This window comes from Aulonocara stuartgranti (genome assembly GCF_965226115.1).
Source record: "Aulonocara stuartgranti genome assembly, chromosome: 11".
Classification (NCBI taxonomy): Eukaryota; Metazoa; Chordata; class Actinopteri; order Cichliformes; family Cichlidae; genus Aulonocara; species Aulonocara stuartgranti.
In genome coordinates, this window is record NC_138947.1 from 12,132,399 (window position 1) to 12,152,658 (window position 20,260).

General features: G+C 43.6%; 1 protein-coding gene across 2 annotated transcripts; it reads left to right on the top strand.

Annotated features, from left to right (window-relative positions):
* The first annotated feature begins 561 nt into the window (after window positions 1-561).
* Window positions 562-20,215, top strand: rundc3b (RUN domain containing 3b). Of its 2 annotated transcripts, XM_082550339.1 has the most exons (11): window positions 562-810; window positions 5,966-6,081; window positions 7,866-7,999; window positions 8,353-8,438; window positions 8,555-8,644; window positions 12,770-12,850; window positions 14,178-14,352; window positions 14,580-14,737; window positions 16,153-16,299; window positions 18,889-19,010; window positions 19,097-20,215. In XM_082550339.1, the coding sequence occupies exons 1-11, from the start codon at window positions 716-718 to the stop codon at window positions 19,240-19,242; spliced, it is 1,350 nt and encodes a 449-aa protein (XP_082406465.1). In that variant the 5' UTR covers window positions 562-715; the 3' UTR covers window positions 19,243-20,215. The 2 variants fall into 2 exon arrangements, with proteins under 2 accessions (XP_082406465.1, XP_082406466.1); XM_082550340.1 differs by lacking the exon at window positions 16,153-16,299.
* The last annotated feature ends 45 nt before the right edge of the window (window positions 20,216-20,260 follow it).

Here is a 20,260-nt window from a genome sequence, read left to right on the forward strand (position 1 = left end):
TAAGGTGGGCTTGACTAATAGGCTTCCTGAAGTTATTTCAGGGTTTTTCAGCTATTTCCCCCCCCACTTTGTCTCGGTCCATCCTTTGTATCTAAACCGAGAAGAAGAAAGAAGAAGAACACATGGAAGCTGACCGTTTTCACTGGATTGGTTTTTGTTTCTTAAAGCACTTCACATTGACCAATGAATAACGCAAGAATTACAAAGACATGTAACTCAAGGGATGAACCAGTGTTGTGTTTACAGGTAACAGCTTAGAAAATAATCAATTATAAATCGTATCTTTAGGCACTGTTACTAGCAGCCTGTCACAAAAACTCGTTTATTTACATTTCTTTAGTTTAATCCATTAAATTTTTTTTAACGATAACACAGTTTGACAACTATAAAATAGTTTTTTATAGGGTGGCTTGAGATTTTTGCGCAGTACTTAATATAATATAATATAATATAATATAATATAATGTAATATAAATAAGTATAAATAGAGAACTGTGTTAAATATTTGTGATTTTCTAGTCGGTTGCACAAGCTCTTATTTTGAAAGTTCCAACAGGAAGATCCTAGCGTGACTTATCACAGTTTTCGGGCCCCTCCTTCAGTGGAGCATCCTCTGTACCCCTCACAGACAGACTGACGTAGACAGCTGGTCGTTCCCTGGCGCACCGGAGCCGTGGACAGCTCACGGGGACCAGCCACAGACTCAAGCCCGGGGATGGCGTCGCTCGGCGTGGGTCTCCATCCCGTCCGCAAGCGCGTTGCAGGCAGGAGTGCCGTGGTGGAGAGGAAAAACCTGCTGACCGTGTGCAGGTGGGGACTCCTCATGCTCTTCAGTGCTTTAACGACAGGGAGGACGAAACAGAGTCTGCAGCTGAATTCATGACGGCAGATAATTTAATTTCAGAGTCAGGTGCATGCATTTATTAAAGGTTGGCTTTTAAGGTTGCAGGATTACAGCCCTGCTCCATCCTTCAGTTAAACTATGAGCTAATGTGCATACAAAGCTGAGGGGAGGGAAAGTCACTGATTGTCTGCTGGGTGGGTTTAAAACCAGAGATGATCTCAGATCTGAGATGATGATGCTTATTTTGCACAGTAGGATAATTAAATTTTTTCTCATTCGCCCACCCACCCCAGCTTTACAACCCTTCCTTAAAGATTCATGCCACCACATTTCAGCTCACACCAGTGGAGAGTTAAAGCCAGAAATCTAGAAATACACCCCCCCCCCCCCCCCCCCCCATACATTTTTTTTTGACACAAACTTGAGTTTTCTTTGGATTTTTGTTACCCCCTATACACACACAAATGAACCTTCCCATATATTTTATTTAGCAGCATTTTCAAAACAGTTAAAACTCCTACACATAAAACCGATTCCCTCAAAACATTTATAAGCAATTAGATGTTGAGGGGGGGGATATCGATGCCGAGGTGTGCACACATGTCACCGGTCAGGTTCTCCTCCCGTCTCTTCCAGCTGCAGTGAAAAACACCCTGCTACATGTATTGATTTGTGGTGCTTTTTTGGTTTTGCTGGCAGATGTCAGTTACCGACTGATAGTCCCTGTGGTGTTTTTGAGGCAGAGGGAAGAGAAAATGTGGAGGTGTCTGTATTTTGGCACCAAGGGAGCGTAACGACTCCGAAAACAAACTGATAAAAATGCTATCAGCTCAGCCTTGTTTTGAGAGCTGGCGAACAAATCCAGTTATAAAATGACTAACAGTGTTTTGAAGCTTCAGGAGGCCTTCTGATATTGGTCACTTGAAAGGAAGGTAATTGGACACAGGTGCTCATACTTTCCCAGGTCTTCCTGCCTCCGCAACAGCCTTTATCTCACTGATTGGCACAAAGAGAGAGAAAACAGAGAAATCCTGAACAAAAGATGCCAATAATGGATTAATCGTGGGTTTTTAAGTAGAAACGATACAGGGATTTGGCTTTATAGTGACTGCTGTTTAGCAGAAAATGAGCAATTTGAATGTCAAATTGGGCTTGTTGTTGCTTTTTCCATTTTTCTGACAAAACAATCGAATCATGAAAGGAAGATGGCAGACTAATGAACTGTACTCTTAAAATTATATAGATTTAGATAAATATATCTATATAAACCCTGTAAATGTAGTAATGTAAAAATACCATGCATGTACATATAAATCAGTGAAATCTCTCTGTTTTAGATGCTCTGCTGTCTTCAACATGATAACAAATTACTCAGCAGTCTCTCTTTTTTTTTCTCCCGCTGCAGTAGATGAGTAAACGGTGAGGGTCACAGCAAATAAAGGGAAGTAAACAGAGATCACCGACAGCCTGCTGGCTTCAGTGTTTGCCCTGAGACCGTAAAAGCCAGCTTTATATTTGTTTATGCTGTCACTCGAGTTTTACCTGTCACACTTACCAGTATAGTTAAAACACAGACTCATCGTTGTAAGTACTTACAGCAGAATCCATCCATCCATTTTCTCATGCTTATCCAAGTCAGGGTCATCGGTGGGTTAAGCATATGCCAGTTGTTATAGGGTGAGAGGGGGTCTTCACCCTGGACGGGTTGGCAGTCTGTCGCAGGGCTAACACATAGACACAGATAAACATTCCTACCTCACCATCCCTCCCTGAGTCTGCTTCTGCTGGAGGTTTCTTCCTGTTAAAAGGGAGTTTTTCCTTCCCACTCCTAAAAGGTTGATTCCATTGATCTGGGCGTAGCGTTTTCAGTGGGAGAAACGTTTCGTCACTCATCCAAGAGACTGAAGAACTCTTTCCCCAACCTTATAAACGGGATGGGGAAAGACCATTGATTAATGATCAGTGGTTGTTGATCAACGGTCATGACAATTTGCATATTAATGATCAACGAACTGACCTCCCAGCCCATTGTTCCTTTGGTGATGCTGGTTTCAGTCATTGTGCAAATGTCCTGTTTATAAGGTTGGGGAAACCCGCAGTCAGCTGAGACGGAAGAAGTCACTTGGATGAGTGACCAAACGTTTGTCCCACTAAAAAACGCTGCGTCCAGATGAACAGAATCAACCTTTTGGGATTTACTTACCTTGATGATTGAGCATGCATCAAGACTTTCCTTCCCACTGTTGCCAAGTGCTTACTCAAAAGGGGTCATTTGATTGTTGGGGTTACTCTCTATTGTTGGAGCGTCTCCACATTACATTATAAGCACTTTGAGGTGTCTGTTGTTGTGATTTGGTGAAATAAAGTTGAATTGAATGAATCTTTTCTGCATGTCTTTGGACTGGGAGATGAAGCCAGAGAGACGCATTGGGGAGAAAATGCAAACTCCCACCAGTCGGTGGGTTTAAAGTACTAGCACCTCAGAGCAAGAGGGTCCTGCTCTGAGGTGCTAGTACTAATCACTGTGCTGCCAGCTTAAAACAGAAATGGGGGAAAAAATTAAAATGATCCCTGTTCCCAAATGATGTGTGTGGATGCACTGTGGGCTTGCCAGAGACTGTGCATGGTTGATATCTTTATAATTTTTTGCTTTAAACACATGTGCACAGAGTCATCGTAAAAGAGTGGCAAACAAGCAGGTTTGCGTTCTAGGGGCCTGGAAACGCTGTTAAAATGGTGAACAAACAAGATGCCGGTGTTTGCATACTGTTGCATACTGTAGAGAATCAGAATCAGAAAGCTCAGCAAAAAGAGATGAAGCTGTGCTTTCTAAGAAGTCATGTATCTGACCACGCGGTTTCCTGAATGAAGATGAACGCTTGATTTACAGTCATGTGAAATATTAAGTACACCGCTATGAATTAAGAGGGTAAGTAACAGCCAGGTGCTGATAATCAAATTTACTTGATTAGCTGATAATTAGGAAGTGTGAGGATCTCTGTGAAAGCAGATGTTCTGGCAGTTTGCTGGTCTGGAGCATTTAGTTGTGTTAGTGCAATAACTCAAAACTCAATCGTCCCAGGAGTCAATGTCCCAGTTAATTCTCTGACTCTACTGTAAGCTTGTTAACTTCACGACAATGCAATTAGAAAAAGATTGAGCAAGTATAGCTTGTTTAGAAAAGCCAGCAACCCACAAGACTTCTGGATAAAATGTCCTGTGGAGTGGATTTTTTTTTTTTTTCCGCGTCATAACAACTGTGAGCACAGTGGTAAAGGGGTGATGGTTTGGGCTTGTTTTGCAGCCACAGTACCTGAGCTCCTTGCAGTCTTTGACATGACCACAAACTCCTCTCCATACCAAAGTATTCTCTAGTCAAATGTCAGGCCATCCGTCCAACAGTTTAAGTCAAAACTGGCTCCTGTGATCCTAATCACAGCAGCAAATCTGCAACAGAATGGCTGAAAAAGAAAAGAATCAAGGTGCTGAAATGACCCAAGTTCAGATTTCAACGTGACTGAAATGCTGTGGTGGGACCTTAAGAGAGCTGTGCATAAATGAAAACCTCAGTGAAGCAAAGCAACGTAGTAAGGAAGCCTGGGCCAAAAATCTTCTGTGAGACACGGACAACATCATTTCGAAAGTGATTATTAAGTTATTGCTGATAAAAGTTATTGCACAAAGTTAGCGAATCACGGAGTGTACTCAGATGTTCACGTTTAACAGCAGCGATTTGACTCGTCATCAAAGTCAGTCTCATGGCACCAGTTAAAATGTGCACTTTCTGATCATTACAGAAGAAGTGATAATTAATGAGCTGTCACATCATGAGAAACTTTTCTAAGTCACAAAGATTGGCAACAAAATACAGTCGACATGGGTTATTGTTGTGAGTCGCCTAGAAACAAGAGTCTCGCGACTTCATCTAGTTTAGCATCAATACCGTGTGACTGACTTCAGCGACACGTCAGTTAAAGTTTAAACACCTCTGTGTGTGTGTGTGTGTGTGTGTGTGTGTGTGTGTGTGTGTGTGTGTGTGTGTGTGTGTGTGATTTTCTGCTGTTGTCGCGCTGACTGGAAGTCTACATTAAACGTTTTTTCAGGTGGCAGTTACACCTGACAGGATAAGCGCTGCACAGAGAGGAAATTGTGTCTGGCCTTTCGTGAGCTGGGCTGTTGATTTATTTTTTTTCCCCCCATGGTGTCTGTATGTATGTGATGTGTGATTAATTTAAGGCTTTTACTGCTGGAAATCCGTCAGTTTTTAACCCGCTTTCACACTTGGTGATCACCCTGCTGCTAAGCAACGGCAGGGAGAAAGAGAGGCAGGGTGCGATATGAAGTTAGATTACACACACACACCGGCCAGTTTCATAAAGCACACACACAGTGACACATCGCGTCTTTCTCTATTAACTTTCCTTCCTGCATAATCAGTTGCAATGAAATTAGGCAGAGTCGGTAGACTGTCATAGTGGGCTGCACATCATGGATGGTTTCATCAGAGGAGATTAATCAAAGGCCTCATTACACGTACTGAGGCCATGTGTTTATTTTCTCTGCCTTGTAATTGTCAAATGTTAAGTGTGGCGGTTAATGTGTGGTGGTTAATTACGATTTGTTTGTTCTCGTGGGCTTTTGAGATACTGTGTTAACAAGTCCCGAGCTCTGGACTAGATCGTTGCAGACGCCTCGTCTGTCGGCATTTATCCTCGTCTTGGAGGGCGTTCGGCTCGCGTCAGATGGCAACAAGAAAAGTGTTTTGCCACTGTGGCTGTTTGGATGTCGGTGTGGAAAAGTGGGAATTCATGTCTCACGTGTAAACCTCAGTGGTAAAAAGCAGAGACTGACACATCCTAACTTTAAGCACTTAGTTGTTTAAGCTTCATAAAACAAGTGAGACATAAAGCAGCTATCGTTCTCCCCCATCTGGTAAGTGAACTTTACCTTCAAAGACTCTTCCTGGACTTTTCAATGCAAGCCTTTCCTCTATATTTACAGTTACGTAGCTCTCCTTCTGGAGCTGAGTCTGTTTATACAGGCAATATTTGTGCAGTGTCCCTTTAAAACACAGACCCAGTGATTGATTTTGATACCCGTGTATCTGCTTTTTATGTTCAGGTTTTCAGTGAAGACTCTGCTGGACCACTCCTGTTTCGAGACCATAGATGACTCATCTCCAGAGTTCGTTAACTTTGTTTCCATCCTGGAGCACATCCTCAGCCATCGACTCAAAGGTAACAGAGCGGCGCAGCTGTAAAAGCCTGCACACATTAGCACAATTAAATGTAATTTTGCCTTTATTTGATGAGCTGATGGGAGAGATATATGATGTGCAGCGGAGGATACCTCAACCTCTTGTGTGCTTCAATCTGCAAATATACATTCAGGTTTGTTTAGATGTGAGCAACTCAGTTTTAATTTACCAGGTGAGTATCAAATATCAACAGTATTTGGGCTGCTTTTTGTTAGTGGTGCCGTCTCCAAGACGTGCATCATATCAGGATGTCACATGAGACCTACTGTGATGCCCTAACAAAAAAGACAGGAGGCCAAGCTGGAGGATTAGAGATGAAGATATCAGAGAGTTCAGGTGGAGAGAGTGAGAGAGGCCAGGCTGAGATGGTTTGGACTCGTGCAGTGGGGGGATAGTGGGTACAAAGTTGAAGATGGAGCTGCCAGGCAGGAGGAAAAGAGGAGAACCTCAGAGAAGATTCATGGATGAGGGTGAGGAAAACGGAAATACGTCACTGGTTTGTAAATAGAAAGAAGAAAAGTGTGTGGCGAGATGCTCCGTAAGTTTGTCTATGAGTGTGCATATTCACTAATATGTGTCCTATATGTCTGTGTGCGCTGTGAGGCTGTTGTGGATGTGCTGCCGTAGAGCGCGCGTGTGTGTGTGTTTTTGCTGTGTGAATGAGTGAAATAGTGTTGTTTGTGACTATGCAGGGAAACAGGTGATCGATGCAGTGAAAGAAAGGAGAAGGAAGAACACCAAGGAAAAGGGTGGGTGGGAGGGATGAAAAAGAAAGAAAGAGAAGAAAAAAGAAAACATTTTAATTAACGCATTAACGGAGAATTATGGCGTTTTATCTGCTGTGACATCACATTGAATTAGCAAATTTATATTAATAACTGAAACAGATTAGTTATGCAAGAGAGGGAGAAAGGAAAAGAAAATGCAGCAGGCTCTTATCTGGAGTGAAGTTAATACAGCCACAGAGTGGTGCCGGGATCTGTCCGTCCACATGGAGCCGGTCCCTCCGGTCCGCCTCGGACTTCAGCATACCAACAAACCTAGGTCGTTTACGCTGAAGTCCTTTCAGCTCCCTGCTGTGACTCTTCACCTGCTCTCTCTGCTTGAAATGGCAGAATTTGGCCACAATAGGGCGTGGTCTCCCGGCCCCGACCTCTTAGCCCTGATATGATGGACACTTTCGAAGGTGATGTTCTTCACAGTGTCCTCCAGCAGATTCAGGTGGGTTTTAATGAAGCTTTTCACCGTTGCTTCCGCGTCCTCTCCAGCAGATTCTGGGATACTAGAAAACACAAGGTTATCTCTCATGCTACGGGCTTGTAGATCAATAAGTCTCTTTTTTTTTTTTTTCCTTTTCCTATGTTAAGCTGGGCCACATTTTCGGTAAGAGACTTGACCGAGTCCCGTAGCGTGCCGTTTTCAGCAGCGAGCATTTCCACCTGCTGCTGGGTGAACTCAGGGATAATCTCAGGGATTTAAATTCACGGTGTCAAATCTCCACCAGGGACAGCCTCGCATCGAAGCTGGACAACCGCTTATCGATTGACTCCAGCATGTCGGTAAAGTCTTTGCTGGCAGGCGACGTTGTGTCTACTGTGCGACTTCTTTTCGATGATGGGGTGTCATCTTTGGCCGGGGAAGATGCGCTCTGGGCCTTCTTCATTACTATACCCTTTTGACTGTGGTGGTCATTCAGTATGAATGCACATGCATGCTCATACAAATGCTTGTTTCTTTCTTTTTCTTTTCTTTTTTTCCTCTCAGGTCAGATGTCTTGGTTCGGCTACGAGACTCCTCGGAGTTTCTGGGATTACATAAAAGCTGCCTGCAGTAAAGTACCTCATAACTGCATCCGAAGCATTGAGAGCATGGAAAATGTGCGATCATCTAGAGCAAAGGTAATTATAAAACTGACTATTGATCTGATTTGATTATTCTGAAGCTCTATTTTTCAGAAAATGATCATTTTTATTGAACAACATATTTGATTTAGGAAAACTGCAGGATAGAAGGCAAAGTCAAAGTATCCAGACCCTGCAGCACACAGTGCAGAATCAGTGCGTCATCATTTGCTCTGCTTTCCATTGTCCTCTTGGGAAAAGAACAAAGGGCAAACTTGTGATGGAGAGCAAACAGCCGCATGGTTAACGGCCACGTATTTTACAGGCACATTTAGACGTGTAGCTGGTTTTTTAATTCAAATATCAGAAGCTTCCACTAACAGCTGCATGTCACCTGTTTGTCTCTGCAGGGCAGGGCGTGGATCAGAGTCGTCCTGATGGAGAAAAGACTTTCAGAGTACATCACATTTGCACTGCGGGACTTCAGAGCCAGCAGGTCTAAACAAACAGTTATAATTGTGTTAATGAAAGCTATAACCTACGCCCTCAGTCTTTGCTCACTACTCCACGTTCGTGTACACAGTGAGACTTACTGATGTGTGTTGGCCGCAGGAGGTTTTATGAGGACGGAGCGATCATGCTGGGAGAGGAAGCTGGGCTGTTAGCCGACACGCTCATCGGACTCAACACCATCGACTTCAGGTACTCGTCCAGATGTTCTGAAAAAGAAACATGTTGCCAGAAAACTCAAAACTACTAAAATAATCAGCACAGTGGATTTGTTGCAGTTTGACACATATCCTGAAGGGTTTTTATTAGTTTATTTATTTTTGCATTTTGAAAAATAGGATCATCCTAAATTATATCTATAAATGTATGAAACATTTTACCAGTGAGTGTGGGAATGTTAAAGTATTGGAAATGTTGGTGGCCACCTGCAGCTACAGCTGTGGTCAGATCGAAGGCTTCGTGTTTCTGTTTTCAATTAGAAAACACATTTTCATATATTTAACGAGTCATCCGACCAAAGGACCAGTGAAGTTACGCCATGGTCAAGTCTTTGTTGTCCGTCTGTCCACAGTTCACATAAATCGCTATTCCTCCTACGGTATTCGTCTTAATTTAATCAAACTCATACACAGTGATCACCTAAAGAACGGGTCTCAAACTCCAGTCCTCGAGGGCCGATGTCCTGAAACTTTTCCATGTGTCCCTGCTGCAACACACCTGAATAAAATTAGTAGGTCATTAGCAAGACTCTATGGAAGTTCATTTTTCCAAACATTTACCATCCATCCATCCATTTTCATCCGCTTTGTCCGGGGCCGGGTCGCGGGGGCAGCAGCCTAAGCAAAGAGGCCCAGACCTCCCTCTCCCCAGCCACCTCCTCCAGCTTATCCGGGGGAATACCAAGGCGTTCCCAGGCCAGCCGAGAGATATAATCTCTCCAGCGTGTCCTGGGTCTGCCCCGGGGCCTCCTCCCGGTGGGACATGCCTGGAACACCTCACCCAGGAGGCGCCCAGGGGGCATCCATGTCAGATGCCCGAACCACCTCAGCTGGCTCCTTTCGATGTGGAGCAGCAGCTGCTCTACTCTGAGCCCCTCCCGGATGGCCGAACTTCTCACCCTATCTCTAAGGGAGAGGCCAGCCACCCTTCGGAGGAAGCTCATTTCTGCCGCTTGTATCCGCGATCTCGTTCTTTCGGTCACTACCCACAGCTCGTGGCCATAGGTGAGGGTAGGGACGTAGATCGACCGGTAAATTGAGAGCTTCGCTTTTACACTCAGCTCCCTCTTCACCACGACGGACTGGTGCAGCGTCCGCATTACTGCAGCTGCAGCCCCAATCCGTCTGTCGATCTCCGGCTCCCTTCTCCCATCACTCGCGAACAAGACCCCGAGATACTTGAACTCCTCCACTTGGGGCAGGAACTCATCCCCGACCCGGAGTGGGCACTCCACCCTTTTCCGGCTGAGAACCATGGCCTCAGATTTGGAGGTGCTGATCCTCATTCCCGCTGCTTCACACTCGGCTGCGAACCGTTCCAGTGCGAGCTGGAGGCCCTCACCCGATGAAGCCAACAGAACCACATCATCTGCAAAAATCAGAGATGAGATTCTGAGGCCACCAAAGCGAAAGCCCTCCGCCACTTGGCTGCGCCTAGAAATCCTGTCCATAAAAATTATGAACAGAACCGGAGACAAAGGGCAGCCCTGGCGGAGCCCATCACCCACCGGGAACGAGTCCGACTTATTGCCGGCAATGCGAACCAAGCTCTTGCAACGGTTGTATAGGGATCGAATGGCCCGTAGCAATGGGCCAGACACCCCATATTCCCGCAACACCTCCCACAGGACACCCCGAGGGACACGGTCGAATGCCTTCTCCAAGTCCACAAAACACATGTAGACTGGTTGGGCAAACTCCCATGCACCCTCAAGTATCCTGGAGAGGATAAAGAGCTGGTCCAGTGTTCCGCGACCAGGACGAAAACCGCATTGTTCCTCCTGTATCCGAGGTTCGACTAACGGACGAACTCTCCTTTCCAGCACCCTGGCATAGACTTTCCCAGGGAGGCTGAGGAGTGTGATCCCCCTGTAGTTGGAACACACCCTCCGGTCCCCTTTCTTGAAGATGGGGACCACCACCCCGGTCTGCCAGTCCACAGGTACTGCCCCTGATCTCCACGCAACATTGCAGAGGCGTGTCAACCAGGACAGCCCTACAACGTCCAGAGCCTTCAGGAACTCGGGGCAGACCTCATCAACACCAGGGGCTCTGCCACCAAGGAGTTGTTTAACTGCCTCAGTGACCTCGCCCCCGGAAATTGGCGGGTCATTCCCCTCATCCCCAGACTCTGCTTCCTCCTCGGAAGACGTGTCAGTGGGATTAAGGAGGTCCTCGAAGTATTCCTTCCACCGCCTGACAATTTTCTCAGTCGACGTCAGCAGCGCTCCGCCAGCACTATACACAGTGCAGGTAGAGCACCGCTTTCCCCTCCTGAGACGTCTGACGGTTTGCCAGAATCTCTTCGAGGCAGCCCGAAAGTCTTTTTCCATGGCCTCTCCGAACTCCTCCCACACCCGAGTTTTTGCTTCAGCCACTGCCCGAGCCGCATTCCGCTTGGCCTGTCGATACCTGTCGGCTGCCTCCGGAGTCCCACAGGCTAACCAAGCCCGATAGGACTCCTTCTTCAGCCTGGTGGCTCCCTTCACCTCTGGTGTCCACCATTTGGTTCGGGGATTACCACCACGGCAGGCACCAACCACCTTGCGGCCGCAGCTCAATGCAGCAGCTTCGGCAATGGAGACGCTGAACATGGTCCATTCGGACTCAATGTCCCCAGTCTCCCTCGGAATGCTGTTGAAGCTCTGCCGGAGGTGTGCGTTGAAGATCTCGCGGACTGGGGCCTCTGCTAGACGTTCCCAGCACACCCTCACTACGCGTTTAGGTGCACCAGGTCTGTCCAGCGTCTTCCCCCGCCACCTGATCCAACTCACCACCAGGTGGTGATCAGTTGACAGCTCAGCCCCTCTCTTTACCCGAGTGTCCAGAACATATGGTCGCAGGTCTGCTGATACGATTACAAAATCGATCATCGACCTACGGCCTAGAGCATCCTGGTGCCACGTGCACTTATGGACACTCTTATGTTCAAACATTTACATTTACTTAAATTTGCTTGAGTATGGTTGGGGGTTGCTACCTCAGCATGCGGTCAAGTTCTATTGAATGGGGACACATTTAAAAGTTTCAGGACACCGGCCCTCGAGGACTGGAGTTTGACACCCCTGACCTAAAGGGTCTTCAGCCAGACTGTGCTCGAGGGCTAGTTGGATTTGCCACGCATGTTGCGTACCACTTGCATCCTGTTAGGTGGTAAAGATCATCATCTTATTGGTCACTTTCATGGATGAGTGGCCCTGTTATGTTAAGATCAGTAACCTGGTTAATGCTGTATACATATACATATTTTCCTGCTTTTTGTGGCCATTGTTACTGCTGACCATGTAGTCATAATATTTCCGAGCAGTTTCATTTGGTTCTGAACTAGATTCATTTGTCCTGTATATGAGTGTTTGCTGACCTGCCATTTGTGATGGAGTATAAGACAACAGACCAACAACATCACTGGCGTTCTGAGCTACTGTCCTACATACGCCAAGAGGGATCAAGCAGAAGTACAGTTCTGTGCAAAAGTTTTGAGCCACCACTCATGAATAGACCTTCTGAAAGCCTGAAAAACTACTGCTCAAGACGACTTTAAAAATAACAAGAAAGTCTGTTTTGTTTTGAAGCAAAAAATATAAAGAAATAAGGGTGGCTCAAGAGTTTTGCACAGTACCGTAACTGAAAGAGTTTCATTATTTACTCTCAAAACTTTAGAGTAAATAATACTGCGGTGACATGATACCGCATGCTGTGAATGTTTTTGTGTTTGCAGTGCTTCTTCTGAAAAATTATTTATGTTTTTCTTTTAAAATTATAACAAAATTAAACCATTATATGGAAAATTAGTTACATAAGCCAAACGTTTTAAATTCGGCTTCATTATTTCTGATAAAATTAGAGCTGCTTTGGAGAATAAACTGTTATCTGCTCCTGATGAAGGGCCTGCTGATTGAAGAGTGCAGTTCAGGTGACAGATGCAAAGAAGTTGAGCTGTGAAACACTTCATCCTCAGGAAGCTGAGAGACGTCAGAAGAAGGAGAGGATGAGGGTGGACACTGAAGCTCTGACTAACATGCCATCTAAATGAATGTGCTGCATTTCAAACGGTCACAGACAGACCCAGCTTTAATGTTTCATCTTGTTCTGTCTCAAGCTTCTGTCTGAAAGGTGAGGGTCTGGATGGCAGCTGCCCTGCTGTGATTGACTACACGCCTTACTTGAAGTTCACTCAGAGGTATGAGATCAAATAATTCACATCACACGGTCCGTCTCTGGTGTAGTGTGTATTTTATTAGTGTCTGAGAACTGATGGTGTTGAGCTCAAAAGGCTCGAAACTTCGTGAAACGTGGCACGTGTATCCTTTGTGGTAAAAAAAGATATTTGTTGAAAGTGTTTAAGTGGCGCTTCACCTCCCCATGCAAAGTAGCCCCGGTGCTGCATTTCACCTGTATTTATGAAACTTTGTATCCTGTATTGTCCTAAGATGTACAAACATTTTTACCATAAGCAGACAGGAAGTTGTGATTTATGCACAATTCTTGCAGTTTCTTAGTGTCACACTTGAATAAACCCTTCCTAGAGATTGAATTAGATCAGTGGTGTTGAACATAAGGCCCAAGAGTCTTTGTCTAGTGGCTTTACCTTTGGATGTATAGCTCCAAAAAGCTTCTGCTGCCTTGAAGTCATGCCATTGTCAATCATTTTAGTTTCAAGATTCAGTTTTGGTGCCTTTTTTGCCAGTTATACTTTAACAACTGTCAGAGATTTAATCTGATCAACTGGTCAATTTAATCTAATGATCTTGAGTTGTGCTGAAATGTGAAGGTTTTTAGTTTAGATTGAAGTCATGCTTGCTGAGAGTTTAGGCCTGGAGACATCTGTGTGCTAGTACAGAGTCACCTTCACCGCTCCACCGAGTGGTAACAGCATCGTGTAAAAAAACCTCTGGTATACATGATATTTTCATTGTGGATTCAACACAGTATACAGCAGTGTTCTCATAATTAGTGTTTTCCAACACCCTCTAGTGATGGATTCGTGCTCCTGGGAATATCACAACCATAGCACGTCTCAACAAGCAGGAGGTGTGAAGGCTTGAAGCTTTTTAGTGGAGAAACCCTAAACAGTGCAGCGGCAGTAATGTACCACATTTTCCTGTATTGTATCATGAAGTCCTGAACAGTTTAAATGCACAGACGGTTTGTGTGCAGGGTGAATAATGAGGGAAGTGGTCTTACCACAATTTACTCACCAGTATCGACAAATCTTGCTAAACTCACTTGTCATTAGGCTTTAGATTGTATTGCTTTTGCAGGAATTTATAACATATTACATTCTTGACAGTGACGTGACCTGTTACTACCTGAAAATAAAGGTTAGTGTGAATATGACAGTAAATGATGAAATTATGCAAAGCAGGTGTGGTACATTTCAATAAATTGCAGCATGCATTTCCCATTTTTATAACAAAATCTGAAGAAATGAGAGGTGTCTCAAGACTTTTGCACGGTACTGTATGCGAGCTGTGTACTAATCGGGTACGCACTTTTGTCCTGTGCAGCGCAGACAGCATCAGCAGTGATGAGGAGGAGATGAGGACTCTGGGGAGCAGCGGCAGTGAGAGCAGCACACCTGACAAAACAGCCACGGCTGCCTCCATCTTTACTGAGCAGAGCAACCTGGTCAGCAAGTGCAAACGCTTCGAGCAGAAGTATCGCATGGCACTGGAACAAAAGGTAGCATCAGTGGGAGTTTCATATTAGTGTTAATTTACGATGACGGGGCAGGAAGGCATTTGTTTTTGTTTTCTCACACAAACAAATATTCAGCTTTATGTTATATCTTCATTGTGGCTCCTTGCTGTGGTTGTTCCTGATTCAGGGTTCTTGTTTGTAGTGAAAAGCAGGCCATTCAGATGCATGTGCTGAAGTTAATAAACCAGATGTGTATTTGTTTGCCTCAGGGCTACCTGGAAGAACTTGTCCGTCTACGAGAAGCCCAGCTGTCGGAGGCTGTGTCCCAAAGCAAAGCCCTTCAGCAGAGCCTGGCAGACACACACCTCTCCCACACACTGGAGAAAGAACAGCTTGAGTATATCATATTGGAACTACAGGACCAATTGTGAGTCCATTCTGGTGTGTGTTTTTTGTTGGTGTTGGGTGGAAAGGTTTACAGTTGCTCCAACTGTGAGTTTGACATTCAAGACACAGCAAGTAGCCTGAAGGTTGCAGGTGGTTTGTTTGTTGCTGAATCTATTGCAGTCAGCGCTGCTTCAGTCAAACGGCATCAGCTTTCCATTAATATTCTGAGACAGTGATTCCCAACCGAGTGCCATGTGGGGGCACTCTGGCAGTAGCCTGTCGGTATGTGGAAAGATTAGCTGAACTAATGAGAAAAAACAGAAATGACAGTTTAATTACAAAATTGCGTGGAGCTCAATAGGCGTGAGCAGAGAAGCGTCATGGTCTTTGGGTCTTTCACTCCAGCCTACATTCTCTCGCCACATGATGCCGGGAAATGTCATGCACCAGGAGGAACCCAAGACCCCCTGCATCAGCGAAGGGTCTGAAAATGGGTTCAAGGATTTCCTCAAGATACCTTATGGTATTTAGGGTGTTGTTGCCTAGCCTGTAGAGGTCTGTTCATCCACCCATGGATATGTCTCTCCACACCATAACTGACCCACCACCAAACTGGTCAATGCTGAAATATGTTACAGGCACCATAATGTTCTCCACGGCTTCTCCAGAACCTTTCATGTCTGTCACTGGTGCTCAGGGGCAACCTGCTCTTATCTGTGACAGCAAATTGGGCTCTAAATGCTGGGCAGTGAACATGGGGCCTTCTAGAGGACATTGTGGGCCCCTAGTGGACACCCATGAAGTCTGTTTCTGTTTGTTTGGTCAGAGACATTCACATCAGTGTCCTGCTGGAAGCTATTGTGTAGCTGTTCCCAGTGCTCCTTCTCCAGTTTAAAAAAATCCTGATTCTTCTTCTGTTGTCCTCCATTTGTCTATTTTCATGTAATTTTTTAAGGACGCACTACACAGTACTGTATCTGGAAGAAAAAACACCCATAAAGATTAGTCTCTAACATTCTTCTTTCATTGTCAAAGAAACTGGTTTTAGTAGAGACAGTGTGCCGGTACTGTGGCCCAGGCCTGAATATGTCAAAACGTTTCCTGTGGGATTGCAGATGCCCCCAGAAAATGACTTTTCCACTCGCACCACATCCTGGCAACTGATTGATGAGCTTAATTTCCTTTACTATTGTTTGTTTATGTTCCTCTTGAAATGAAAGGATAGCAGCACCGTATTATTACATATAAGCAGGCTGACATGTTAGGCTGATGTGGTGAAGATTGTAAATTGTACAGTTTCCTGCAAGATTAATTTACAGTTCTTTTTAGTGTTGGTGTTAAAGGTATCACAAGATTGATTTAAAAAGTATTTCAATTATTTAGACATTAATTTTTTTTTAAAAAGATGATTGTGACATTAGAATAAATATTACTTACTTTGTCTCGTGTTTTCAGGACAGTGCTTAAAAACAACGACTTGCGATCTAGACAAGAGTTAACAGCTCATCTGACCAATCAGTGGCCATCTCCCGATGCCATGGATGCCAATGCTGTTGCCTTGGATACACTGCTGTACAGGAAGACTACAGGACAGTGGGAGGAGTATGTACAAAGTCCTTGTAAAAGAAAATCTTCAGCCTACAAGCATTTATTTGGACAGTTATTTTGAAGTGTTTTCTACATTTGCTTTTATTTTCATGGTCAAACATAAGGCCCAGGGGCCAGAATTTGCCCGGCAAAGGCTCCTCCAAGGCTCACTGGATGGCTTTGGAAAACGTGAAGGAGGACATATATTTTTTAGTTTTCTTACAGCTTTTACCTACAAGAAAAACCTCCCCTATTGCCATTCATACATAAACAAAGTAATTAAGTAAAAGAAAAATAACTAAATGACAGAAAAGGTCCTCTTCTTGTACTATCAATTATAAAAAATTCAGCTTTTTTTAATTTAATTTTTACAATGGGTCCACTTAAAAAAAAAAAGCTACTAGAAACTTTTCTGTAACTTAACTTAAATGTTTATCTATTAATATTGACAGATTTCTTTCATTTACTACAGCAGAATTTCTTTATCATGTAGAAAACAGAAAAAGAAGTTAAAATTGCACTTTTTTTATATTCATTTGGATTACATGTATATTTCATAGTGCTGTCAGCACGCTAAACGCGTTAATGTAGTCATCATGATTAACGCGATTAAAACTTTGAACTCTGTCAACCCGTCTGGAGTGCAGAATGGACAAACTTCGGACAAACTGCCCGAAATGCGTTGACAGCGACATTCCAGGGATTTTGAGACAGTCTGCGCTCCAGGTGAGTTAATTGTTAATCGTGTTAGTCATGATGCCTGCGTTTAGCTGCATTAACGCATTAATGCCAAGTCAACCCCACACGGACTAATCTACGTTAACTCGTTAATGGGGATTTGCCAATTTTGCGCTGACAGCTGTAATATTTAAACATCTTTACAGATATTCAAGTTTTGCTGGTTTCGTCAACTTAAGATCAAAGTGGGATATATATGGCCCACAATCTCTGCAAGGCCAATAGTACAATACCCTGTGATATGCAAACCAAAACAGTAAATATTTATTATTCAAACTTTTGGGTTCAGATGAAAAAAAAGTTTGAACAGCCAGCAGGTGGAGCCTCTGTCCTCACGAAGGAACAAGTTAATTATATCTGCTCTCATTTACATCATTCGTGTCGAGGAACTTTAAAAATAAGCAAGAAGGCAAGGCAAGTTTATTTATATAGCACAATTCAACAACAAGGTGATTCAAAGCGCTTTACAGAGACATTAAAGAACAAAAACAAATAAAAAGCATGATTTAAAATTGATTAAAAAACAAACAAACAAACAAAACACAAAAAAACAAAACAAAAAACAGTAGGTAAAATCAGAACAGTAGATAAAATCAGAACAGTAGATAAAATCAGTAGTTAAAATGTAAGTTTTGAAATTTAAGCTTAAAAGTGTGGATTTGGTGTTTTGTTTTTTTTTCAAAAGCAGCTGAGAACAGGTGAGTCTTCAACCTGGATTTAAATAAACTGAGTGTTTCAGCTGATCTGAGGCTTTCTGGGACTTTGTTCCAGATATATGGAGCATAAAAGCTGAATGCAGCTTCTCTGAGTCTGGTTCTGACTCTGGGAACTGATAAAAAACCGGATCCAGATGACCTGAGGGATCTGGAAGGTTCATACTGGGCCAGGAGGTCACTGATGTATTTTGGTCCTAAACCATTCAGAGCTTTATGGACCAGCATCAGAACTTTAAAGTCTATCCTCTGACGGACAGGCAGCCAGTGTAAAGACCTCAGAGCTGGACTGATGTGGTCCACTTTTTTGGTCTTAGTGAGGACTCGAGCAGCAGAGTTCTGAATGAGCTGTAGTTGTCTGACTGATTTTTTAGGTAGACCTGTAAAGATGCTGTTACAGTAATCAAGCCTACTAAAGATGAATGCATGGACTAGTTTTTCCAGGTCCTGTTGAGACATCAGATCTTTTATCCTTGATATATTCTTGAGGTGATAGTAAGCTGATTTTGTTATTGTCTTAATGTGTTTTTCTAAGTTTAGGTCTGCATCCATCACTACACCCAAATTTCTTGCCTGGTTTGTGGTTTTTAGGTGTATAGATTGAAGTTCTCTGAAGTGAAGTGAAACAGAAACAAAGTGTTTCAAGGCTTGATGTGCTGAGTGTTCATGGATGCTCTTCTGCATACCTTGATTCTAACAAGTGGTTATTTGAGCTACGGTTGCCTTCCTATCAGCTTCAAGGAGTCTGGCCGTTCTCCTCTTTCAACAGGTCATCTTGACCATGGGTAAATTTGCTGAGATGCTTACTTGTGATTGGCTACTTGGGTATTTGTATCAGAATACTTTCCCTAGGGGAAATTATTATTATTGTTATTATTATTAATGAACAGGGGAACAGCTGTTCCTAATAAAGTGTCAGTGACTGTATATAGAACATTGTCTTTACACAATTTGAGTCCGTTGTTACGTTTTAAGTTTGTACACAAACTTTTGTCTTGCCCTAAATTACCAACACAGTGTATTTAAATGGCTTTTGTCTCATGAAGTACTCGAAGTACTGCCATCAAAAACTCATTCAACTGATGAATTTTTTGGTCCTATCAGCACCAATTATACTGTGTGGCCTTTATTGATCTTTGTCCATTCATTGCAGGAAGAGTTTCCAGAGTCTGGAGCAGCTCTCTGCAGACATGAGCATTTCCCAGAATTCTCTCGAACCGTCCAACATGCTGAGTCTGGAGGCCAGGTCAGCCAGCTCAAAGTGGACTCACCAAGGTACGTCTGCACCTGGTAGCAAGCACTGCTGTCTGCGAAGCTTTCCATCGCTGGTGTGAACATTTACTGTACGTCTTGTCATCCAGGCAAAGAAGAAACTCCTTCTCTAAGAGGTCTGTGTGGCTCCCTGACCTCAGTCACCAGCTACAAGTCTCTGGCCAGCCTGAGGTCGAATGAATGTTTGGCCAGTCCTACAACAGAGGTCAGCAGCCCAAGTTTCACTCCTTCATAGGGAATGAAGAGTTAAAAACGCCTTTTGGCCAGGGCCAGATAATCCAGGAACCTTCTCCGTTTTGGAAATTGTTTGTAGAGGTTTATGTTATGTATGTGGAACTTGAGGATCTGGTGTAGCATGATCCAGCTCCATCAGTCTGAATGACGTCTTAATAATGTTCCACACCGATGAAATGACAGAGGATCTTCAAATGGAACTTCATCAGTATATGTTCAGTGTTTAGTTTTGTTTGTTTTTATCTGTGGAGCATTGTTGATTTCTATTTTAGGAAGTATTAGTCTGAATTATGTCACTTTACAGCCCAGAGGGGGCAGTGAAAAGGCTGCGCCTCTCTTAGGCTCTAGAGATTATACCATACTGAAAATGCTGACTGTAGGTCAGAGGTCTGAGAGGGAAAAATGAAAGACTACAAACCAGAGTGTCACTGAATTATTTTCTGTTGATAATGGGATGTATTCATATTTTTGGTTCTGTTGGTGGTGCCATAAATCACCCTTTTCTTCTATTTGTGATGGTTAATGTGCCTGTTTTGTCTCAGTACGTCATCAGTGTTTGGGATGAGGCAGTCTTTGTTGTTTGGTGTTTTTCTTCAGTTTTTCATCAGCCTTATGTTGCCACTGTTGTGTATCACGTGGTTTTGTTCTCAGGTAAGGATCACTATGAGTAATAACCACCCCAAATTTCTGGGTTTTATTTTAAAGTTGAGCTTTATTCCCTTTAATTATTAAAATGCAGTATTTCACTGTAATGGCTGGTTACCGTGGATAGATCATTGTTTAAAGTCTGTGTTGCGATTCAGTATGAATACAATTTGTATTGTTGGTAACTAAGCCGTGTACCTCAACACTAAACTCATTACTTTTTGCCTTCACCTCGTTCCAGCGGTCGTTTGCACAGACATACAGCAGATGTTTTACTGGATTTACCTTGTTATTCTTTATTTGAATAAACTACACTGAAACACTGACAACTTGATGGTGACATTTGAGTTTCTTGTCAACAGCAACAGGTGTGA